The 22,270-nt window shown below is 41.3% G+C and overlaps 1 protein-coding gene across 11 annotated transcripts in view; it reads right to left on the minus strand.

Moving 5' to 3' along the window:
• The window catches only part of utrn (utrophin), a 242,762-nt gene that overhangs the window by 24,900 nt on the left and 195,592 nt on the right, over positions 1-22,270 (minus strand). For 10 of the 11 annotated variants that reach the window (XM_050059022.1, XM_050059014.1, XM_050059021.1 and 7 more), the window contains 5 exons: positions 20,758-20,924; positions 16,486-16,597; positions 11,010-11,146; positions 3,876-3,914; positions 3,320-3,385 (listed from right to left, as the gene is read on the minus strand). In XM_050059022.1, the coding sequence (XP_049914979.1) occupies positions 3,320-3,385; positions 3,876-3,914; positions 11,010-11,146; positions 16,486-16,597; positions 20,758-20,924 (521 nt within the window). The remainder of the gene's footprint in view (positions 1-3,319; positions 3,386-3,875; positions 3,915-11,009; positions 11,147-16,485; positions 16,598-20,757; positions 20,925-22,270) is intronic. The other variant, XM_050059018.1, reaches the window with a different exon arrangement.

A 22,270-nucleotide genomic window follows, 5' to 3' on the forward strand; every position in this document is an offset into this window, starting at 1 on the left:
AGCTGAGGTGGAACTAATTAAAATTCTCCTCCTAATGCACCAGTTTTGTTTTTTATTATTAATTATATTTTGTTTTTTTCAGTTTCATAGCAGAAGAGATGCTTTTCAGTTTTATGGCCTGTTGTGACCTGTTGCTTTTTGGGAAAGTGCTTGTTCAGTGTTCATTAAGTGAAACACAGAAGGGTTTAAAATGTTCCTAATTTTCATAATGAAAGTAATTTACCAAAGTTGCCAGTAGGTAAAATGTTACGTCAGACCCCAGCAAGAGGAATGTATCCGTCATTAACACAAAATAAACAAACCTGCTGTAACAAACCTGTACCAAACTGTGGCTTCTTAACTGTGGTATGAACCGAACTGTGACATCTGTGTACCCTTACACCCCTAATTTACTGAGCTCTGCAACAGAGGGCAGCAGGGTCGACCAGCAGATTAAGGACACACACTTAACTTTAGAATGAAATTGACCTATGACAGCATATGCACGGAGGGAGATATTTAAAGTTATTATTCCACTGATCACTGGGCACATTTCCCCATGCAAATCTTTAGGCTACACTATAATCTACAATGTCAGCGTCCTATATTTCAGTTAAAATTGTAATTCACGAGGCTCATGTCTGTGTCACTGCTGATAAAACAATGCAGGCAGAGACGCTGAGCGAAGGTTAATGGTGTGTGACCAGTGAAAGGTTACAGGCCAGACAGAGGCGCGCTGCATCAGACGAGCCGTCATGATTAAAGCTTTTTGTGGCAGGATGCCGGGTTCCATTTTGACACAAGTAACCCTTGTCCGCTTTAGGGAAGATAAGCTTTGGACTGATTAGAGATTAATTAAAAGCGGCAAGACGGGATTTGTGATACTTTGGGATCCTTATATTCAGACTTATCTTCGTATCAAACATGACAGGTTTTCAATCTCAGCGCAGCAGAACATTAGTGTTGTGACGTTGGTGATGATTAACTGCAGATCACACACTGTGTACATGGGTGTGCTGATGTACGCAGCAGGATCATTTGAAGTGGGCAGCTTAAAACAGCTACCAGCAGACTTTGACAGTCATTTGACATTTAATTTTTGGGTTCACCGCAAAATAAAAAGCAGATACACAATGTTCAAAGGTGTATACTGTGATTGCTGTTTGTTCCTTCCCTGACACTGAACAATAAAAGAAATGCAATAGTCTACTGAAACATAATGACACTTCTTGTGCCACAGCAGCAACTTTCCTCTGCACTCAGGGTTTCTAAAATATCTAGAGATGCAGTATTTTCCACTATGGATATATCAAAAAGTTCAGGCTGACAGTAATGATCCTATATTTAAAGTCACACTGAACTTTGTGGAGCATTAATGTGAGCAGATTCATGGCCAGTTGTTCTGCTGCTTTCTGAGGGGGAGACATTTTTGCCTCTCTCATTTGTCTGTAATTTCATGCTGAGACAGGTTTCCAAATGACAGTAAATGAGGGCAAAATGCTTATTTTTCTCCCTCATTTTGTGGTAAACATGCTATTTCCTTCGTTCTGTCTTCGTAACGTCACAGCTCAGTAAAGTCAGTTCATATTTCTGCGATAAGCAACAGGGTTCTTTGATAGATACTGGCAGAACATGCTCTGTTCTGACCTGAAAGTGTCAATTTGAGACCTGTTTCACAGTGTACTGAGAGTAAACACCAAACATCTCCCCTACAAGAAGCACAGGAGCAACTAATGAAGACATCCGACATAATTTGGAATTGTAGGACTGTCTGGAAGCTTTACTGTAGAGTCAAAGATCTACAGCAGCTCAACAATTCTTTAAATGTGTAAAGAAATGTCTCAGCCCCCAAATGACCATTTGTATATGAATTTCTTTTACTGTGTTACGTTAAACTTCTGAGGAGAACTTCTTGCATGACTCTAATGTGAATAAGGGATCCAAATGATAAATTAAAGTCACAGAACAAGAGCAAAACATCTGTTTATATACACAACTCGTGCAGTATAATCCAAGTCTCATTTATCCAGTCGTATGCTCAGTACTTCCCACGTAGGAGCAGCTGGTGCACCACTGCCTTGATCAGTTAGCTTGTTTGTGTTATTGTGTGACTTTGGTGAATCTGAACCCTTTGAAACACCAAAGTCACACAAAAACACACACAAAAAAAAGATTCAGGCAGCAGTGGACCAGCAGCTCCTGTATTCAGCAAGATAAAATTACTGTTTTTGTGAATGGAGTCTGGCTTTAAAGAGAGCATAGATAAGTTTAAGTTTCCTTTCAGCTCCCTATCAGACAGGACTGTCTGTTTGGGAAGTACTGAGCATATGACTGGATAAATGAGACTTGGATTATAGTACACAGGCTGCGTTAAAAGATTTTCTAAAATTACCTGGTGTTTAACATGGATCCTTATGACTTCAATCAATAAAGATCTGTCTCTGTTCTTAGATTCTTCGTTCATCATGCAGGCATGTGAGAAAAGCTAAGTTGTCTTCATGAATTCAACATAAAACAGGGTGAGTAATGGATATACAAATTATTTGGGGAGTTTTCCTATAAAACAATGCACTACATGTGCATCTTATGAGGTCTGGGGTTTTTACTTGATTTAACTTTACTTGGGGCGGCAGTAGCTCAGTCCATAGGGACTTGGGTTGGGAACCGGAGGGTCGCCTGTTCAAGTCCCCGTCCGGACCAAAATATGGAGTGTGGACTGGTAGCTGGAGAGGTGCCAGTTCACCTCCTGGGCACTGCTGAGGTGCCCTTGAGCAAGGCACAGACCCCCCACCCGCTCGGAGCACCCGTCATGGTCAGCCCCACTCTGACATCTCTCCACTTAGTGCATGTATAGGTCCTGTTTGTGCATGTGTGTGTTCGGACTTGTGTGTAATTGACAACAGAGTGAAAAAAAATGAATTTAATAAAGTATAAAAAAAATTAATGTACACAAAATTACACATATTTGCATTTTTCTTGACCCGTGCGATTTTCCATCACTTCAAGGCAGCAACTGGTTTCCGTTTGTCTCACTGCTCTCGCCAAATGAATATATAAAGATCTGGTTGAGCATCAACATCCTGTCTGCATTTACTGTTTCCAACCATAGGAGGATAACTGTTGTATAGCAATGCATTGTAAGTATAAACTGAATGTGAGTGCTCCTTGAGGAAAAAAAGTTATAAGTGAATTTTGTGTGGTCCTTTAAAAGTGGATTTTTCATTCTATAATGAAGCTTTTTAAATGTGCAACATTTAAACACAGTTGGCAAGTCTTTATGTGTGTGCGTCGCGGCATCTGAGATGATGAGATGATGATGATTGGGGAATGCAATGCGTACCTGCTGGCATACTGCTCTATCCTGGAGTGGGTGTCATCATGAGAGAGCTGAGGTGACTGGGACAGCCTGGAAATGAATGGGGTAATGGAGATGAATGAGATTCTGCATGCTCACACAACCTCATTAGCACACAGAAAGTCACAGGCACATGCGCACACACACACACACACACACACACACAACCTAATGGCCCTTCACAACATCACCTAGAAAACAAATCTGATGATCCTAGAGAGAGAAATAGGAGAGCAGGATGATCTACGGAGCGGTTGGATGGTTTTTGGCAGCCGCTGCTGGGATGAGCAACTGAATGCTAGTTGGGTGCTTCAGAGAGGCGAAGAAGGTGACGGAAAGGAGACAGAGGGTGAGTTTTTCGGTTGCATGTTCAGCCAGTGGGTCGGGCAGCCATGCAGGCAGGCAACATGCAGTGCAGCCGTGGCTTAGTTGGGGGTGAGGACTAAAAAGGGGGGTGTGTGCGTGGGGAGTAAAGGAGGTGTCGTTAAAAGGCATTCCAGTCTGGAAACGAGGTGTTGTTGCTGGTGGCGTAGATACTCACTCATACTGCTCCGGACACATGCTGATGAGGGTGACAGGACTGTAAGAGAATCGGAGGGAGGGAGGGAAGTAGGGGGGAGGTTATAGGTACCACAAAACATTTCAGGGTCAAAAACACAGCAGGTGGAGAAAGTGGAAGGAAATGTCAGTCCAACAGCTGAACAGCGGCCGGACTCAACATGGAGCGAAGGCGTGTAAAACAGTCACCAATACATACACCACATGTGGTTATGATTATTCCCCGTGACATTTTCTGAAACCTGCATGAAAATAGACTCGTGACACAGGAAACATGTAGGTTGACAGCATTGAAAGAGTCATAATGGGCAAGCGTACCTGTCAGCACACTGTACCTGTAAACACAGGTTGTGTGCATGAAAGCTTGCACGGAAAAAAGGTTGATTGTATCAGTTGGCTTTGCCGCTGTCACACATATTTCATCACACATATTTTCTTTTATAATTCCCTTCAGCGTACAGAATGATACAGCCCAAATTCATTTCTTTTTCTTATTCATTTCCAGCAGGATTTACTGAAATAGCATACCAGCAACAACATATACAGAACCTAATTTCTAGTTAATCTGCGATTGAGTACATTATGTTATAAAAAGATGCATTTGGTGCATAAGAACCCAGCAAATGAAGCCGCCATTAATTAGAGATTTTGGAAACAAAATGTGACAAACCAGGATGCTCGGGGCGTGCGTCTTGATTTCATTAAAGTTTCTGGTTTCTCGTCCATGATAATTACAGCTATTCTTAGAGACGCGGAGCATTAGTTGTTATTTGTAAGCAAATGGGACGCCCTCTTATCTCGGAAACACAAAGAAATGTGTTGTTTTCACAGGGGAGGCTGGCTAGAAATTGGTGAGACAACAGCTGAGGTTGACATTCTTTGGCCTCGTGCTTTTGTTCCCACATTAAAGCAGGGAAATTCAGAGGGAGACGTGTGGTTTGGTGGTTATGCTTCTCACAGCGGGGCAGCCAGTGTAGTCACACTTCTGTGGCTGCGAGGAGAATTTGAAATGTAGCAGGGGATTCAGATGGGAAAGAGAGAAAAAGAGATCGGGGTCGGCAGGGCACACTCAGCTAACTATTCACAGCCGGTGGCGCGGCGGCTTTTTTGACGCGCCCCCACCAGCATCTTTGCCAGAAGGAACTCTCAGACTGCTCATTTTGTTTTTCGGTAGGGCGATGTCAGTTTTCATCTTTGCCAAAAATTTATGGCTTCGTGGAGTGTAGGAGGTTTTCATTTCAACCAAATGTGTCTGACCCGCATACAATGACATAACTTTAACCGTCAGATGGATGCACTTAAAAAGACGTAGCTTGTAGCGAAGACAGAAAACATGAGTTACTGTAACAGAGAGGGAGGCACAGGAAATGAAAGAAAAGTGTGAGGAAAAAAATGAGTGAAGGAAAGGTGACCAAAGTATGGAGAAGGAGGGGAGAAATCACGACAGCAGAGACCTTGGGAGTACTTGGGGTCTGACAGATGTGGCTGCTGTAAAGCCTGTGTTTTTATGGAAGGCTTGTTGTGCCTGTTGAAGTACAATAACAGGGAGCAGAGCAGAGGCCTGTTCACATTTCACTTGTGCTAAACGTCTGAACAGGCTGACCTGTGGTCAAAATTCATGACAAACCCAAAACTACCAACAGTATCCATAAAATATCATCAAACAAGCTATTAGGATTATCTTTTTCATGTGCGTCGATCTAAAAAATGTTGCTTTTGAGTGAGAATTTGGCCATCTGTATTAATCTGACAGCATGTCGAAAAATATTAGAAAGCAAGGCTGCTCTTCCAAAATTACAAAAATATATATATATTTTTGCATCTCCCCCTTTTAATGTGGCACTGACCTGATTGAGCACATGAGTGTTAAGTCAAACTCATTTAGACAGAAAATTCCAAATACACCAATAAAATAAAGATTTTAACATGCTGACAAAGTCTTTAAAAAATAGATGTCTTGCCAGAAGGGTGAACGTTGAACCGTGAATGTTGAGCCTTGATTAAACAAATGCTGACAGATCTTGATTAAGCAATAAACACTCATTCACAAGCTGTGAAAGCCCTGAAGAAGGGTATGTTTTTGGAAGGTGACTGAAATAAAGCCACTACACTGAAGACCCGGAGCACTGTCCTTCTTGTTGACCTCTTAAAGGTCCAGTGTGTAGGATTTAGTGGCATCTAGTGGTGAGGCTGCAGAACTGAAACTTCTCCCAAGAACTATGGTGGCCGAGAATGTCCCTATCTAGAGCGAGTGTTAAATTTGTCCATTCTGAGCTACTGTAGAACAATATGGGGGACTCTTTGAGAGCGGAACCACTCCGTATTTAGATATAAGAAGGATATTCTAAGGTAATGAAAACACAATTCTTTTTTTCAGGAGAATATAAACAATTGTTAAAGCAAATAAATACCATTTCTGCCAATAGATGCCCCTAAATCCTACACACCTCACCTTTAAAGAAATGTGGAACCCCCGATGGAGAAAACACTGCCGAAAAGAGCTCATGTCTATTGTCATCCTTAAATATTTCTAAAAATCATGCAGTACCTACTTTGCTGTTGTTTAGAGTATTTGTTGTTGTTGTTGAATGCCATGTTAAGTTTCTAAAACATCTGTTAAGTCCATCATGCTGTGGTATTGACTCTGTCACAGTTAGCACTGCTTCCCTCTGATTCCCCGTCCTCCATTTTCTCAGTCAGGGATAAAAGACCATCTGCTACATGCTGACACCTCTACCTGTCTGTCAGAAAGACAGCTAACGGACTGGAAAGACAAAAAGCTTTTGTTTGCAAGCATTGCAGGTAAGTATAAAGGTAAGTAGTGGTGAGTTAGGCTAATCTAAATTTTGTCAACAGATAAAAAGACAGTGTAAGTTTAAAGATTTGTAATCTCAGAAATGTGGACTTTCACACAGAAGAGCTTGATTAATTTTTATAAAGGGAAATTAAAGATGGATAAATTACATTAGATAATATGTTTGTGGCAGTTAAGTCCTCACAAATTCAAATTTAAGGCTATGTAATAGCTTTGAAGGCCTAATATTTATAAAATAGAACTGAAAACTTTTTAAGAACCTGTCGACTAATCTAATGAATATTACCTCAATTAATGATAAGGTGTTTGGTCTATAAAATCTCAGAAAATTATGAGAAATGTCAGTTAGTGTTTCCCAAAGCCCAAGATGCCATCCTCAAATCTTGTTTTCTCCGCAACCTAAATATCTTCAGTTTACTGTCGTAAAGAAGTTTGAAGCTGGAATCAGATACTCTTTTTCTTAAGAAGCACTTAAACCGATTTAATCATTCAAATTATCTATTGATTAATTTCATAGTTGACAACTAATAAACTAATCATCGCAGAGCTTTATTCAATTTTAAACTAATTTACTTGGGCTACCTACATATGGTAAATATACATACATAAAAGCTTCACATTTCCCGAATGTAATAAACTCAAAAATACAAAAACTACTTTACTGACATGTGCCTGTACAAAAACCTGTTTACTTTCATTTTATCTGTCATTGACTTTTGCCTGCGAATGCACAAATGGCCACAGAAGACCTTTTATTTACTTAATTTTTTCCATGAACACAACAAAATTATTTTGTTCCGACTGGATTCTTGAAAACACTTTCAAATCCACATACAAACCCATTAAGCGCTCTGCAAGGCCTAATGCAGCAGAGACTCATCTCCTCTATCTGGTTATGCAGGGTAAAAAGCAAGAAACAACACCGAGCAGGAAACCATTAGAATGGCTCTTTCACATTATCAAATACAGCTGTGACGAATCAAAAATCCTATCTGCCGTGAAATGAAGCAAAGATATAAGTGGGAGGTGAGAGAGTAGGTGGTGTTTTGCTCTCTCAAGGTGGAGAGAATCAGAGTGGGTGGAATTAAAAAAAAAGAAAAGAAATTATGATACAGGAGTGGAAAAGAGAGAGACAGATAGTCAGGGCATTAGGGAGGCCAATTATACAGCAGACCATCTAATTTTCTCTTCGGCTGTTACAGTGCTTTAAAAATTACAACTTCTTAGAAGTTCACTTTGTTAAAAGATGACCAATGGAGCTCCGACTGCACATTAAAGAGGTTTTGAGGGGATGTTTTTATCAGATTCAAACTTCATTCAAACATAAATCCAGCTAGATGGAGGGAGAGACAAAGTGTGGGGAGAAAAAGAAAAAGAAACGTATGTGATGGTAAACAAAACATTGTCGCACATTGCGTGGACAGTTATCCACGCAAGATTAGTGTAACAATTTCATTGCACACCACAAAATTCCATGACTTTTCCAAAACTTTCAAGGATTTTACTCATTCCATGACTTTTCCAGGCCTGGAAAATGAGATTCCATGACTTTTCTAGGTTTTCCATGGATGATGTTAGTCCTATGTTTATTTCAATTCACCCATTAGATTTGCATTAGACATAAATAAAACATATGTTACATAATATAAGAAATCATGTTTTTATTACAATGAACATGGCAGCACATGATATGACAGTTACATAATCTGTGTAATTCCTCTTTTTAAGCAGGGACCTTGTTCTATTTCCAGAAAAATCCATTTCAATTTAGGTCACATTATTCATTTTTGTGACATGGAGATGGAAAAAGCCACTAAAATGTGATAATATAGGTCTAAAATGAAGGTGAAAAGCTGAACATTACTTATCACTGATCATATTTTTGAGCCACATCTTATAGACAGTCCCAAAGGCAAAATAATTGCACATCCAGGCTTATTTTTGCACACAGAGGTGTTCAGAGTGCAGTTAAGCCCGTGGCAACAGAGCCCACAGCTCACAGGAGAGACCTGATGCCGTAATAGACGGGAAAATGATGACGATGAAATGACCCTATATTTTTTTAAGTCTCCATTCCCTTCTGCCATATTTTGAAAAGATCCTTGCGCTTCGCCACAATTCCTCAACCCTTCAGAGGCATTTATCAAGCCGGCATCTCTGCAGGAGTCATTTTTCAGAGAGGAAGGGAAGTGAGAATGGAGCGAGGTGGGAGGTGAGGGGGAGGACGGGGCGAGGATGGGAGGGATGAAAGAGGGAGTGCAATCCATCTGAGAGGTGACTGTGTGCAACTGGATGTCGGGGAAAATCTATCGTGAGCGAACAGGTGAGTCACTCCGAATGCACGCACAAACATCTTTGAGAGTTTCTGGTGCTTACAAGATGCAAAACGACATCGTTCAAAAGTACGAGAGCCTGAGCGGGAAATGTCTGACAGGCGGAGGAAAGAAGACAATAGATAGATTGATGGATAAAATGGAGAGAAAACACGAGAACGTGTAAAAAGAGTGACAGTCTTGGAGCACACGGTGCGAGCCGGCTGGTATTCTAAAGGGCCACAACTCAGACACACACTCCGACAGGGAGGACGAGGAGCCCGCCTTGGGTGTCTGCATAATATAGGCCAAGTTAAATGGCTCTCCAGGGGGATTTACGGCTGGCAGGAGCAGGGACATAAATCAGACGTAGTCACTGGGGCAGGTGCTGCAGACACAAGATCTACAGTGCAGCCACGACACCTGGTAATGACTGGACCGACAGGTAAATAAACACATAAACTGAGTGGGAAATTAACACTCCCCCACACACTGTAGCACAGGTGTGTTCGTGTGTGTGTGTGTTTGTGTCAGGCATGAGACTTCATAATCTGTGACCTGAGGATATTTATGGCAGAGATTTGACAGTAAAATACATTTAAAGGGGCACTCAACCAATTTTACACATCAAAGTCAGTCATGGGGGGGTACTACTCGTCTTGTGAGGCTCTTGAGAAGCCTTGTCAAGAAAATTTATATTACAAGTGTTATCACTCAAGTTATCTTGGCCTGGAGACTAAAAAGTAGTGGATGAAAGCCTGAGTTGTAAACTGGGAGCATTGAGTTTTAGAGACTTTAGAGCTTCACAGAGCAGCAGGGAAGTTCTAATGAAAGATGCCATCAAGTTGTATTTTGAGAAGTGTAGGATCCAAGGTTTTTGGAGCTTGGGTCAGGATACATCAGACTCTGGGGCAATAAATTTGACCTTTCTGATCTGAGTCTGTCTCTTGCAAGTCCCGATGTGCAATTCTAATTCACTGAAATACCACTTTCATACACGGTTGAAGCATTTTGTCACAAGCAGTCCTGCTTCTAAAGGCATATTTCACACCCTAATGACCATTTGTTTATCAGTTACTCACCACGTTACACTGAATTTGTGAATTAAACTTTGTTTTTACCTCCATAGTGAACGAAGAATCTATGCACACTCACATTCACAACTATGGTCAATTTAGAGTTCCCAATTAACCTAACCTGGATGTCTTTAGAATGTGTGAGGAAGCCGGAGTACCCGGAGAAAAGAAACATTGACACGGAGAACATGCAAACTCCGCACAGAAGGGGTCCCCCACCCAGGGTTCAAACCAGGAACCCACTTGCTGTGAGGCGACAATGCTCACCACTGCACCAAACATCTTGGAGACAGATGTTTTGATATGGTTTTGCTGATTTTAAACACAGACCCGTATCATGTCAGTTCATCAATCATTTTTCAATGCTTTGTTCACTGGAGGCATGTGAGAAAAACACAAATTCAACATAACAGGTTAAGTACCTGACAAATTAATGGTCATTTGGGGGGTGAAGTGTTACTTGAAGCATCTTGTCACAAGCAGTATCTTTTAAAGACACAGTAAAACATACATTTTCCAAGTTATAATTCTGTCTCTGTGGGTTAACTGTTCAGTTATCTCTTGTTATATGCTGAAAATATGTCAGTGGCAGGTCAGGTATGTGTGGGTGGAGGCCAGTAGTCCTCTATAACTCAATAGAGCTTTGTATCGCACTGTATTTTTTGCTCATTTTTTAAGCATTTGATTTAAATGCCTCTTGTGCCGACAGTAAACCCTGCCATATGTTCCTTTTCACTCGCAAACACATCACATTAATGAAGCTAAAGAGAACGTCCCCTTTACTGTGACTTTAGGACAGCTGAAAGGCATTGTGATGCATGACAATAAACAAGGTGGATTCTGTTTTTAATTTACTTCAGCAAATCACATTTCAGCTCTTTTCTGTTTCATAAAGACACTCAAGTGTTACTCACGTTTCCATGTTGTCGCCCTCTAGGACTGTCTGGACCGGTAGGTAACCTAGCCGAGGATGTTTGGCAAAGTACTTCTTCGATCGGAACTTGTTCTTCAGCACTTTGGTGAAATCACGCATGTCCTCACCTGATGTCGTCTGCAGTTCGAGACACACAGAAGAGACAGACAAAGAGTCAGACAAAGTTTGTGTGTTATTCATTGCAGTGTAAGTGTGTGTGAAAGACAGAGTTTAAGCATTTCCACAGTCTCTTGTGCACACATCAGCAGCATGTGCGCTTGTGTGGAAGAGAATGTGTTTTGTTAATTAGATACTTAGCAAAGGTGTTCTCCTGCAGAAGCGGTTTCTGCCTTGCAAGCAAACAACAAATTACCACAACAGTCTGACCAGAGGGGAAGAAAATCCCTCTGCAGAGGATTCAGACAACCACTACTCAACACACACACACACACACACACACACACACACACTAATATACAACTCCCACCGTTGACAGATATGCGTAAATGAACAGACTCTATTGAGTTCACTTGGCTTATTGACTAATCCACGCAATTTAAGATGGTAGCTTGAGCAAACCAACAGCAATTAAAGAACAATTATACTAAAGCTGTGGGAGAAATTATGCAAGTTTATGTGCGTGTGTGTGTTTCTGTAAGCTCCTTGTGTGGTTTAACAGACAGGATTTTTTTCTCTTTAAGATTTTGCCTTTATTAGATAATAACAGTGTGAACACAGACAGAAAACAGTTAGGAAGAGAGAGAAAAGGGGGGCTATGCAACAAAAGCTCCACAGCTGGAATCAAATCAGAGATATTGAAGCTACAGGGTGTGCGTCATAACCTCAAGGCCACCAGGACGCTCTCCTGACGCATTGTGACAACGAAATGACACCAGGGACACCTGCCGCAGTCGAACCCAAACAACATCTCCACTTAGGAAAGGTGAAAACATTGAAATTACAGTAATCAATACAGCACAGCACCTAATTTGGCTTCTTCAATATCACTGACAAAGCCCATTGGAACAATGAAAATGCCACTCCCATAAAAATGAAAACCTAATAAAAAAAAAGCAATATTGTGGCTATAAAGCAAACAGTGCGACAAAGATGAGAGAACGAATCACATTAAATGACCGTGCTGAGGCTCACAAAAGCCACTATCGGTCTTTAACTCTCTGCAAAATCTGTTTTTTGTAGAATCATTATTCAATATGGACTCTGTATTTTCAAAAGCATAAAACTGAAACACAATTTGGTTCGAGTTGGGGGGAAGGGTAAATATAATTATGTAGGATGCTGATATTTTGGGGGGAAATGAATAGAGAAAAAACTTGCAAATCAAAGTTGTCGAATAAAGTTGAACTGAAGTCTTCAAAATGACGCAATAATTTGATTCAGTTGAGTTTTCATTTGATTTCCCTCTGGCAGGTGTTACAGATTCAGGCCTTGATACATCTAACAGATTTGGATACCTTTATTTTACCAGTCTACAGAATCTTGCAGTTCAATAAAGCTCTGTAACATTGGATATGCAGTGTTCATGAACAGCAAATGTCACGTGATATCACACCTCTCAAAGCTTTTCAAGGTTTTTCTTTTGTTCTACAGCCACTCCATTATTGATTTCACTGTCGTGTATGCTTCAGGTCATTATTTGAGCAGAACATGAGCTGTTGCACCAGTCTAAGGTGTTTGGCACCGCGAAGCAAGCTGTCCTCAATAATTTGCTTGTATTTGGCTCCATTCATTGTCCCCTTTATCCCTGTTTGTGCTGAAAAGCCTGCGGACAGTGTGCTGCTGTCACAGCCATTCTTCAAAGTAGTGATGGTGATAAGTTGCGACTGCTTCCTGGCAGACGCAGAGCTCAACATTGTGACTGATAAGTTCACATATTTTGTTTAATCAGTGGTTAAAATCTTTTGTCTTTTGCTCTCAGTCTGTCACAGGATTTTTTTTTTTTTTTTTTTGCAGCTTCCAGGCTGCTGTCACGAGCCTCTCTTTTCTGCCAAATGCACCAGATTTATGCCACACTGATTTTTGTCCTTCTAGTGAGATCTGCTATCATATCTGTCTCATAAGCGTGGGCCTTACATCCACAATCGCATCATATCAAAGTCTGTCTTGCTTAGCTGCTTAGGTCTTTGTGCGACCAGCTGTAAGAAAATCTAAAACTGTCCTTACTGTGCCCCTAATAGTTACACTGATGCAGTTGTACAGAAATCATTTCAAATGTCTAATCAATTAAACTGGCCACAGAGTGGGTAAAGCTGTACAAAAATCTAATGAAGATTAAATATAACTTGGATTAACCTTAAAGGGACAGTTCACCCTGAAATCAATCATCCATATTTTTCCTCTCACCTGTAGCGCTATTAATCAATCTAGATAGTTTTGGTGTGAGTTGCAGAATGTTGGAGATATTGGCTGGAGAGACGTCTGCCTTCTCAAGGCTTAGGTTTAGCACTTCACTAACTTCAGTGTGGATAAAATGATTTAACTGTGCGGCTTATCGAGACTTTCAAGGTGTTCTTGGTCTTAACGGATGGAATCCCGATAGTGAAGTCATTTTGCGAGGGTTGTAGCCCTAAAAAATAAAAGTATGCACTAATTTATAGCTGCCTCTTTCCCAGTGTAAATTTATGGTAAAAAGTCTTTTTGGCCCAATACCATCACATGACAGACCCAGATGGTGGAATTTAACTTTTGACCACATGTAAAATTGGCTTCAAAGCTCTGTGCTGTTCCTGGGGGCTTGGTTGACATGATATGAAGCTCTAGAACCATCTGAAAGTAGCACAAGGAAAAAGATGCCAGCTGGAACTTAAGTTTCAATTTCAGTTTTCTGTGGAGCTATTACAGCGATGGACCGATGAAGAGAGAAGAAAACAAATCAACATGAAAAACAGCTCATCATATTAAGTTTAGCCATGCAGATTCTAGGCCTGCTGGTGTTGCTGGGGTTTTTAAAAGTGGAGTGAAGAAAAATTTTACTACTATTTTGTGCAGGACATCATCAAGGTGAGGGCGAAAGGAGAGCATACCGCAAGATGGTGATGTGTCAGAATTTTAAAAAACAAAAAAGCTGAGTGGTTTCTGATTCTGAGTAATTTAACTATAACGACTTCATGAACAAAACTTTGGTTAAAAAAAAGAAAGAAAAAAAGACAGTATGTGGTTCATTTTAATTTCAAGGACTTGTGAAACACTTTGCCAAAAAAAAAAAAAGAAAAAAAAAAGGGGCTATTTTTTGGGTGCCCGGTGGCTTAGTGGGCAGAGCAGGTGTCCCATATACAAAGGCAATGTCCTTGCCGCAGTGGCCACTGCATGCCATCCCCCCTCTCTTCCCCCTTCACACTTAGACTGTCCTATCTAATAAAGCCAAAAAAAAAAAAAAAAAAAAAAAAAAAATCTTTAAAAAAGGACTATCTTCAAGGTATTTCAGTACTTAATTTTTTTCCACTCAAAATACAACTTCAAGGACCTTGTGTGAACAAGTGAGAGGAAAAACAGGTGCTTTTGATTTTTTCCTGTAAACTGTCCCTTTAAGAATGAATGAATTTCCCAGAGGTTTTCATACACACAGGCCCGGAATACACACACATGCACAAAGAAGACCTATACATGCATTAAACGGAGAGATGTCAGAGCGGGGGGGCTGCCCATGGACAGGCACCCCAAACAGCTGGGAGTTTGGTACCTTGCTCAAGGGCACCTCTGCAGAGCCCAGGAGGCAAACTGGCACCTCTCCAGCTACCAGTCCACGAATCAGTGCTACACCAGTTTAGCTGTAATTCGGCATTGTTTTGGCGTTATTTAGTAGTGGCAATAATTTGGAAATACAATTTAATGGGGATGTGTGTAGATCATTGTCAAAAAGCCTTTATAAAACCCACTTTGATTTTAAGATGTGACACAACATGTGGAGGGGAAATGTTGAATCCTCTGAAGTCACTGTTAATTTTTTCCTTTTTGGAGAAGCTGCAGAGCAGTAAACTCCTCAGTGATTAACGTACCCCATAGCTGCCTAATAATCTTTCACCAACATTTTAAGTGTTTGTCGTTGCAGCACAGCTGAAAATAAGATAAAGTTTTTTCAAAGTCGCAGCAGGCAGCTGCTGGGCATCTTAACTCAGGGAAGAATGATCGCTGCTCCCTACAGCTGCTCCCCCAGAGTCAATATCTATCCCATTTGCAAAATTGAAAAAGGAAATTAAAAGACAGAAATGAGAAACGTCCCCACTCGAGTCACTCAAAGTTTGACATTAAGCAATATTGAAACGAGTTGGCCCACAAGTGCGCGATCCTAATTGAGAGAGAGGGCAATGTTCAATTTTGCCAAGCTCCCCCTTTTCCAATATTCTTCTCTCTGCGTAGTAGTAAAGTGAAATATTGCTTTCTGGCAGAAATTATAAAAAGACCTCAGAGAGCTGCGAGCATTTTACCATTTGTTCCTGAAAATTCAAATTAGGCCAGAGGTCTGTCGGGAGAGTTGATCGTGGAACAAGTTGGAGAAATCAACTGCACGGGAAGTGGGATGTAGAGGCAAGTGGCAGGAGTAATGCCAACATGGATTCATCACAGTGAGAGGATAAAAATATGTTTCACACTTGCAGTACTGTATCAAACGCCTCAACAACAGCAACACTATGAAGCAAAATGGTTTTCTGAGTGTAGGGTGAAATGACTTGACTTAACCCCACTTGATCTCAGTGTCCCAACCTCAACCTTAAAGACAAAGTTTCCCAGAAACATTGTGTGGCCCCTAAATGTCACATGAAATGCATGCATTATATTTTTATTATCTGCAGCCCATTTCAATACTTTCACTTTCAATAGCTTACATTTAATACACTACCAAGCCACTGTCACTGCATGTGCATTTATCCAGACATTTCCTGATTCAGGTTCTTTTGAACTGAAGCTGCTGATTGACAATATTTTGTACAATGTTCAATATCTTTCAACATGATCACAATTTTGAGGACAACTTTGAGTGGCTGACACAGTACTTTGGCCAACGATATTGCATTGCGACAAAAAATGAGCTGAGTTCTTCAGGAAGACCCTGTGTCTTTTTGCCAGAGCCCTCTGCGCTGGCACCCCGACTGCATCAAGGCAGTGATCCCATCCAAATGAGATGAATGTTATTAGCAGCATATTGATGCTCATGGTTTTGGAAGGAGATGTTCACCGATCACATGTGGGTGAAACATTCGGCTGCCCACATACTCTGAATACAAATAACCATTCAACAGATTTACAAAATACTTGCAAATTGAGACAACAGCTTGTGTTCAGCGTGAGGTAATAGATTTAAATTGGAAAGCCATATAAATGTGTTGCTGTAAGTGTGGATGTGTGTGCCTTCATTAAACGGATGAGCGAAGTGTGTGAGCGCGTGGAAAAGAGATATGAGATGAGCTGCTGAACAGCGTGTGCTGCTATGTATGTGTGAGTGTGTGTTACTGTCTCACCGGTGTGCAGTACTCCACCATGGGGTAGTTGAGCTTGTGGCCCTTGGCGGTGCGCCCAGAAAAGAAGCAGCTCTGACACACGTCATAGTTGAAATGCTTCAGACTGCGATACCTAGACAGAGAGAGAGAGAGGGTGAAAGTAAAAAGGGAGGTGAAAAGTGAGATAAGTTGAGTTGGGAAGTAGTGTGTGCAGGTGTCACTTTCATGTCCTCAAGTTGTGTGTGTGTGTGTGTGTATGTGTGTGTATGTGTGTGTGAGTGAGCATATTTGTAGCCCTACGACATCATTCATCCCCAGGCTTCAATGAGGCCTCCTAGAGAGCTCTTGATTTCCACTGTCATGCAATCCTCCACATGCATTTGCACACACACACACACACGCCCACACCCACACCCACACCCACACAAACACCCCCAAACCCTTCTCGATATGCTGACAGTGTGACAGACAGTTGGATTTCCACCAAAACACAACAACGTGACAACAACTGTCAGGATGTTGTCCTCAGCAGCAGCTGTAGCCAGAAGGCCATTTAACAGCTCAATTGAGACAGGAGCCATTCAGACATAATAGCTTAAGTCTTTTATCTCTCTCTCCTCCCCGGCTCTCCCAAGGTTAGCTGACTGATGAGCTACGAGAGACTGCCACATATCAAAAGGATGCAACAGCGCACATGACACCACCAAGTCAAATGCGTCATTACATACTGACATGCAGCATATTACTTCGAGGAGGGGGTGTTAATTCACCTTCACAGCTGGAGGTGCAGAGGTGGCCTTTAATTAATGAGTTTATCGGCTAACAACTTAACTTATTGATAGAACATGTATTGTCTGGTCTTCTTAAGCAAAAGTACTTTTAATTAGGCAACTTTTGTGCAAGATTACGGTGCACACGCTTTACGAAAAAAATGAACGATATATGATCAATTTCAGCAATATACAGGGTTGGGGTAGAACTGAATACAAGTTACGCCGTTTTGTATTTAAAATCCAAGAAATAAAAAAGAAGCTGAGCCAGGAGGATTGATTCACTGGTCCATCTACGTCCCAACCCTCACCTATGGTCACGAGCTCTGGGCAGTGATTGAAAGAATGAGATCGCAGATACAAGCGGCCGAAATGAGTTTCCTCCATGGAGTGGCTGGGCTCAGCCTTAGAGATAGGGTAAGGAGCTCGGATATCTGGAGGGAGCTCGGAGTAGAGCCGCTGCTCTTTCGCATCGAAAGGGGTCAGTTGAGGTATCTAATCAGATCCTCCTGGGCACCTCCTGTTGTAGGTGTTCCAGGCACATCCCAATGGTAAGAGGCCCCAGGGTAGATCCAAAACACTCTGGAGGGATTACATATCTCATCTGGCCTGGGAATGCCTCAGGGTCCCTGAGGAGGAGCTGGAAAGCGTTGCTGGGGAGAGGGACGTCTGGAATGCTTTGCTCGGCCTGCAGTAACTGTATACTGTTACATTTACAATTTAAATTGCTGATATCAAGAATACAGTTACTCTCTTTAAAAATACACTTGAAGGGATTACTTTGTTTTATTTGCTCTAACATTATGTCCTAACTAAATGCCACGTGAGCAAGTATTAGTTTGATTGCACTGTTTTCTATTGTAATGTCTCAAGTGATGCACAACGCAGCACTGCCATTTTGAGCTGAAAATTTTCAGACACCCTGTTTCTATTAACTCCTGTCTCTGTAACGGACGAAGAACATCTCACACTTTTTCCTAACTCGACGTAATTCAAACAAATGAGCAAGTGAACATGAGAATGTTTCAGTGTTTCCCAATGGAGACGTCCTAAACTGCTCTGTGCATCAGTAAACAGGCTGAGCAACGTGTCGCTTAGTTGAAAAACAGCTCGCCCTGGCTCTTGGATTCAGTGTGGACAGAGAGCGATGCTTGCCTGCTGTTAGAACTTAGTGTAAAATTTATATGAGCCTCGCATTTCTCATAAACAGATAAAATAGCAGTATGTGCAGTGCACCTGCCACACGACAAGGGAGGAGGAGATGCACAGCCAGGACGCTGTCAGGAATGTGTTTGTGGCACAAACAGGCAAATGAGCTCTGCGAGATGATTCTGAAGTCTTTAAAAGTAATCCAAAGTATTTCGAAAACGTTACTTAGTTTGAGTAATCTAGTGAAATACATTACAAATTACATTCTACAGCATACATTAAGTAATTTGTACTAGAATACGTTTTAAGATTAACCCTTCCAACACTGGTAATAAAGGCACCAATACCAATAGCAAAAAATGTGGTAATGGTGATTTAATGAAGTTACAACTGACAACATCACGCCAATTTGGATTATTCTATTTTGATGGTTATTATCAGCCTAAACACAAATATGTTAATTTTTTTTAATCAAATCATAATTTCTTTTTTTTAATTAGTTGAGCTACTCCACAGTTTTTCACGTACCCCAGTGGCAAGTGCATAAATCCCCACTAGGTTATATGAACCCCTGGTTGGGAGTCACTGATTTAAATCATGGCAATAAGATGCCATGAGCAAGAAGATATTAAAACCGAAGTAGGGAAATAAAACTGCTTTATAAAATAAAGGTCAACATCCAATTCTAAGTTATTAGTCCTACAAATTATCATATTAAAAACGCCATGAAGGTATTTTGTCTCACTGGCATTTTGAAGCAGGAGCCGTAACATTTTAATTATTGTCAACAGGTCCAACACTGAAAGTAAGTATGTATGTATGTATGTAGCACGTGCGCAGGACAAGTTTGCTTGAACGCATAGGAAACGATGCGTGTTGAATGTGGCTCAGTGGCTTGTTAACGATCCAGTCAGTTTTGACGATTGAGTGGACATTTTTCCAATTAAACATATCTGCTGAGACATTATCCTTTAAATTCTGTTTGAGTTCTTGGATGATCTCATGTACAATGCTCATCTGAAAACCGCTGCTTGGGAGGTGAGGGGGAAAAAAAGAAATCTGCAAAATGCCTGCTATGCATTTTCCTTCCTTTTTCTCACTTGCTCTCAGCCTTCCCCTCCCTCCATCGCTTCCTCTCATCGATCAATGACAGAACTTGGGAGACATGTGCTTCATCAAATGTCTGACTGTATTTCTCTTTCTGCTGGCAAAGCAAAGGATCTGAATGGGACAATTCTGCAGCCGTACTTCACTTGGGATAGTGTTACACATATCTCCAGCCATGGGAAAAAGCTTTTCCCTGCACAACTGGTCGGTGAAAAACTAAATTTTATGATAAATTGACTACAGCTGTTGAACAGCAATGCACATCTCTCTTTACCTGTTGTTATTGTATAAAGGCCCACACACACTGAAATGACATCAAAGAACTATTACTGACGAAGGCCAACTGTTGCCTCGCCACATGCATTGTGTCTTTGATAAAATGATGCTCTTGAACACACTTGGTGGGTGGGTGGGTGTGTCTGTGGGGGTGTGGGTGGGTGTGTCTGTGGGGGTGTGGGTGGCTGGGGGGTGGATGGGAGGGGCATTTCTTCTAACCATGTAAAGTGTGTATGAAAAGTGCTTTATAAATAAAGATTGATTGATGATTGATTGAACACAAACAGCTCAGTGGCCAAAACCTTATCTAACATAACAAGCTTGTTTCAATCTCACACCCTCTTGCCTTTAGCCATTTGTTTGGTTTCCTCAATTCTGTTTCTTTTCTCGTGCACTGACCTGAACAGCCAATCGGATTGTGTTTTCATTCACAGGCTGATTCAACATGCTGAATGGGCCTAAAAACAGCTGATAAGGGCTGACTACTGCCAATGGTGCAGGACACACCGCAAAAACAAGGGCGACAGACATTCACTGACCACCAGACAATAACCAACGGCCGACTGTTTAGGGCCCTAAGTGTATAAGAACAAGTAAACCAAAGGCAGCTCTGGGTGTGTTTATGTGTGAGTGCGATTGTCAGTCCAGCAAAGTATCAGAGGGTGGTCTGTTATGGATTGTTTGCCAGCCAATCAGCTCTTTGTGAACTTTGTAAATGTGACTGTGCAGCGTATGTTTGTGTGCATGAGTGTGTTGCTGACTTTGTAAGTGTGTGTATGTTTCGTTGCAAACCACCGGATGGTATTTAGTCAGTGGTGTATCAGCTGTTGACATTTAGATAAATGCCTGCCCTCCAGAGCAGAGCTGCCCTTTATGCTCAACCAGGAGAGAACAACACAGAACACTGCCACATCTGGTGTTTGTGTGTGAGGGGCCTGTTACATGTTGCAGACTTGTCTCTTATTTTGTGTTTTTCGACAAGTGTGTTTACCTGAAGCCAACGATAGGACACTCCTTGCAGATGTTACACTTGGCCTGATGTTTCGCCGTCTCTGCTGCAGCCACTCTGTGCAGGACAGGTAGCCAAACCATGGACTGGGGCTCCAGACGCATCCAATCAATAAACTGCCGAGGCTCCAGCTCCACCTTATTGGTCACCTGTGCAGAATAGAGGCAGGGCCGAGAGTTAGGAGCATTCAAATTCAAAAAGTTCAGCAGCTGTGTGAAGTTAACAGTTTTTAAAAAAGTTTAACAGAGCTGATACAGTGTCAGAACACTTTGTAGAATGATAAAGAAACACACATTTGCATGAATGAACAACAGGCTGTAATTCTTTGCTTGTTACTGAAAGCCTAATAAAGATGCAGACAAATTTAAGATGACCGTACGTATTAAAGCAGCAATTCCCGCGGGTGCATTATGGCCTTGAAATGTGGACCAAGACTAAATAACTTTTATGAGCAACTTATTCAAGTTTATTGGTTGAAATATCTAACAATAAACAGTGATTGATTTGAACACCCTCACTGCCCTTGTCATACACGCCCATATCTTTGCTGTTAGCTAACAGCCATATTGCTCTGTGCAAGTATAAGTATGAAAAACACCCCCAAACTCCTACTCTTAACTGCTGCTTTAATCTTTTGGAGGTGTAATTTTTTTTATGTAACCTTTATTCGCATGGTGCAACCTCTATTATTTTGAATAATCTGGATATGAAACAATATCTAGGCTTCTCCAAGAACAACCTAAAATCAATAGTGTTCACTTTCCAGCTGTCGTCCCTTTAAACATTACAGGACAAGAAAACACATTCACATAATTTATTCCAGGAGAATATTTGTTTAACTGCAAATTATAATGAGCCCATTGGAAAAGCCAACACAGGGTGAGAAGCTCTGACATGTCTGTTGCCGCTAGCAAATCAAAGACGACCTTTCCATCATTCCTGACACACAAAAAGGGCAGCGAATGCAGCAAAGGGCTGAATGCATTTGAAATAGGAGGAGAGAATAATCAAAAGAAATAGAGTACGTGTGTATACGTGGGTGTGTGTGTGTGCTCCCTGATCCCTTCCCAGGGCTTATGGTGTGCAACACTAAGTGTCTCGATTTTATTAGCATACCCTCCTGAAAATAAATTCATACAACAAAACAAACTAAAAAGAGTCACATTCCAAACTGAAAATTGGAATCAGGGATCAGCCTTTTAAATCAAAGTTTGCAGCCATTCTCCAAAAAAACAAGTACGAGGGAGCTTTGGTGTGTGATAAGATTTCATATTTTCATAGCACCAAATACTGAAAAAGGTCAAGTGCCCAAAACTGGCATCAAATATTTTCTCAGGTTTATGCTCGTCTTTACTAATGAAATATTCTAAAGCAGGAGTTGGGGAGTTTTGTCTCCCCCATCTGGCAGTGAGAGTAATTACACAAACAATGTCAACACACGTATGCCTGCAGTTGAGTTCGCTGCAGCTCCCCCTTCCCCCAGGAGTGCTATCTT

This window comes from Epinephelus moara, chromosome 12 (genome assembly GCF_006386435.1).
Source record: "Epinephelus moara isolate mb chromosome 12, YSFRI_EMoa_1.0, whole genome shotgun sequence".
Lineage (NCBI taxonomy): Eukaryota > Metazoa > Chordata > Actinopteri > Perciformes > Serranidae > Epinephelus > Epinephelus moara.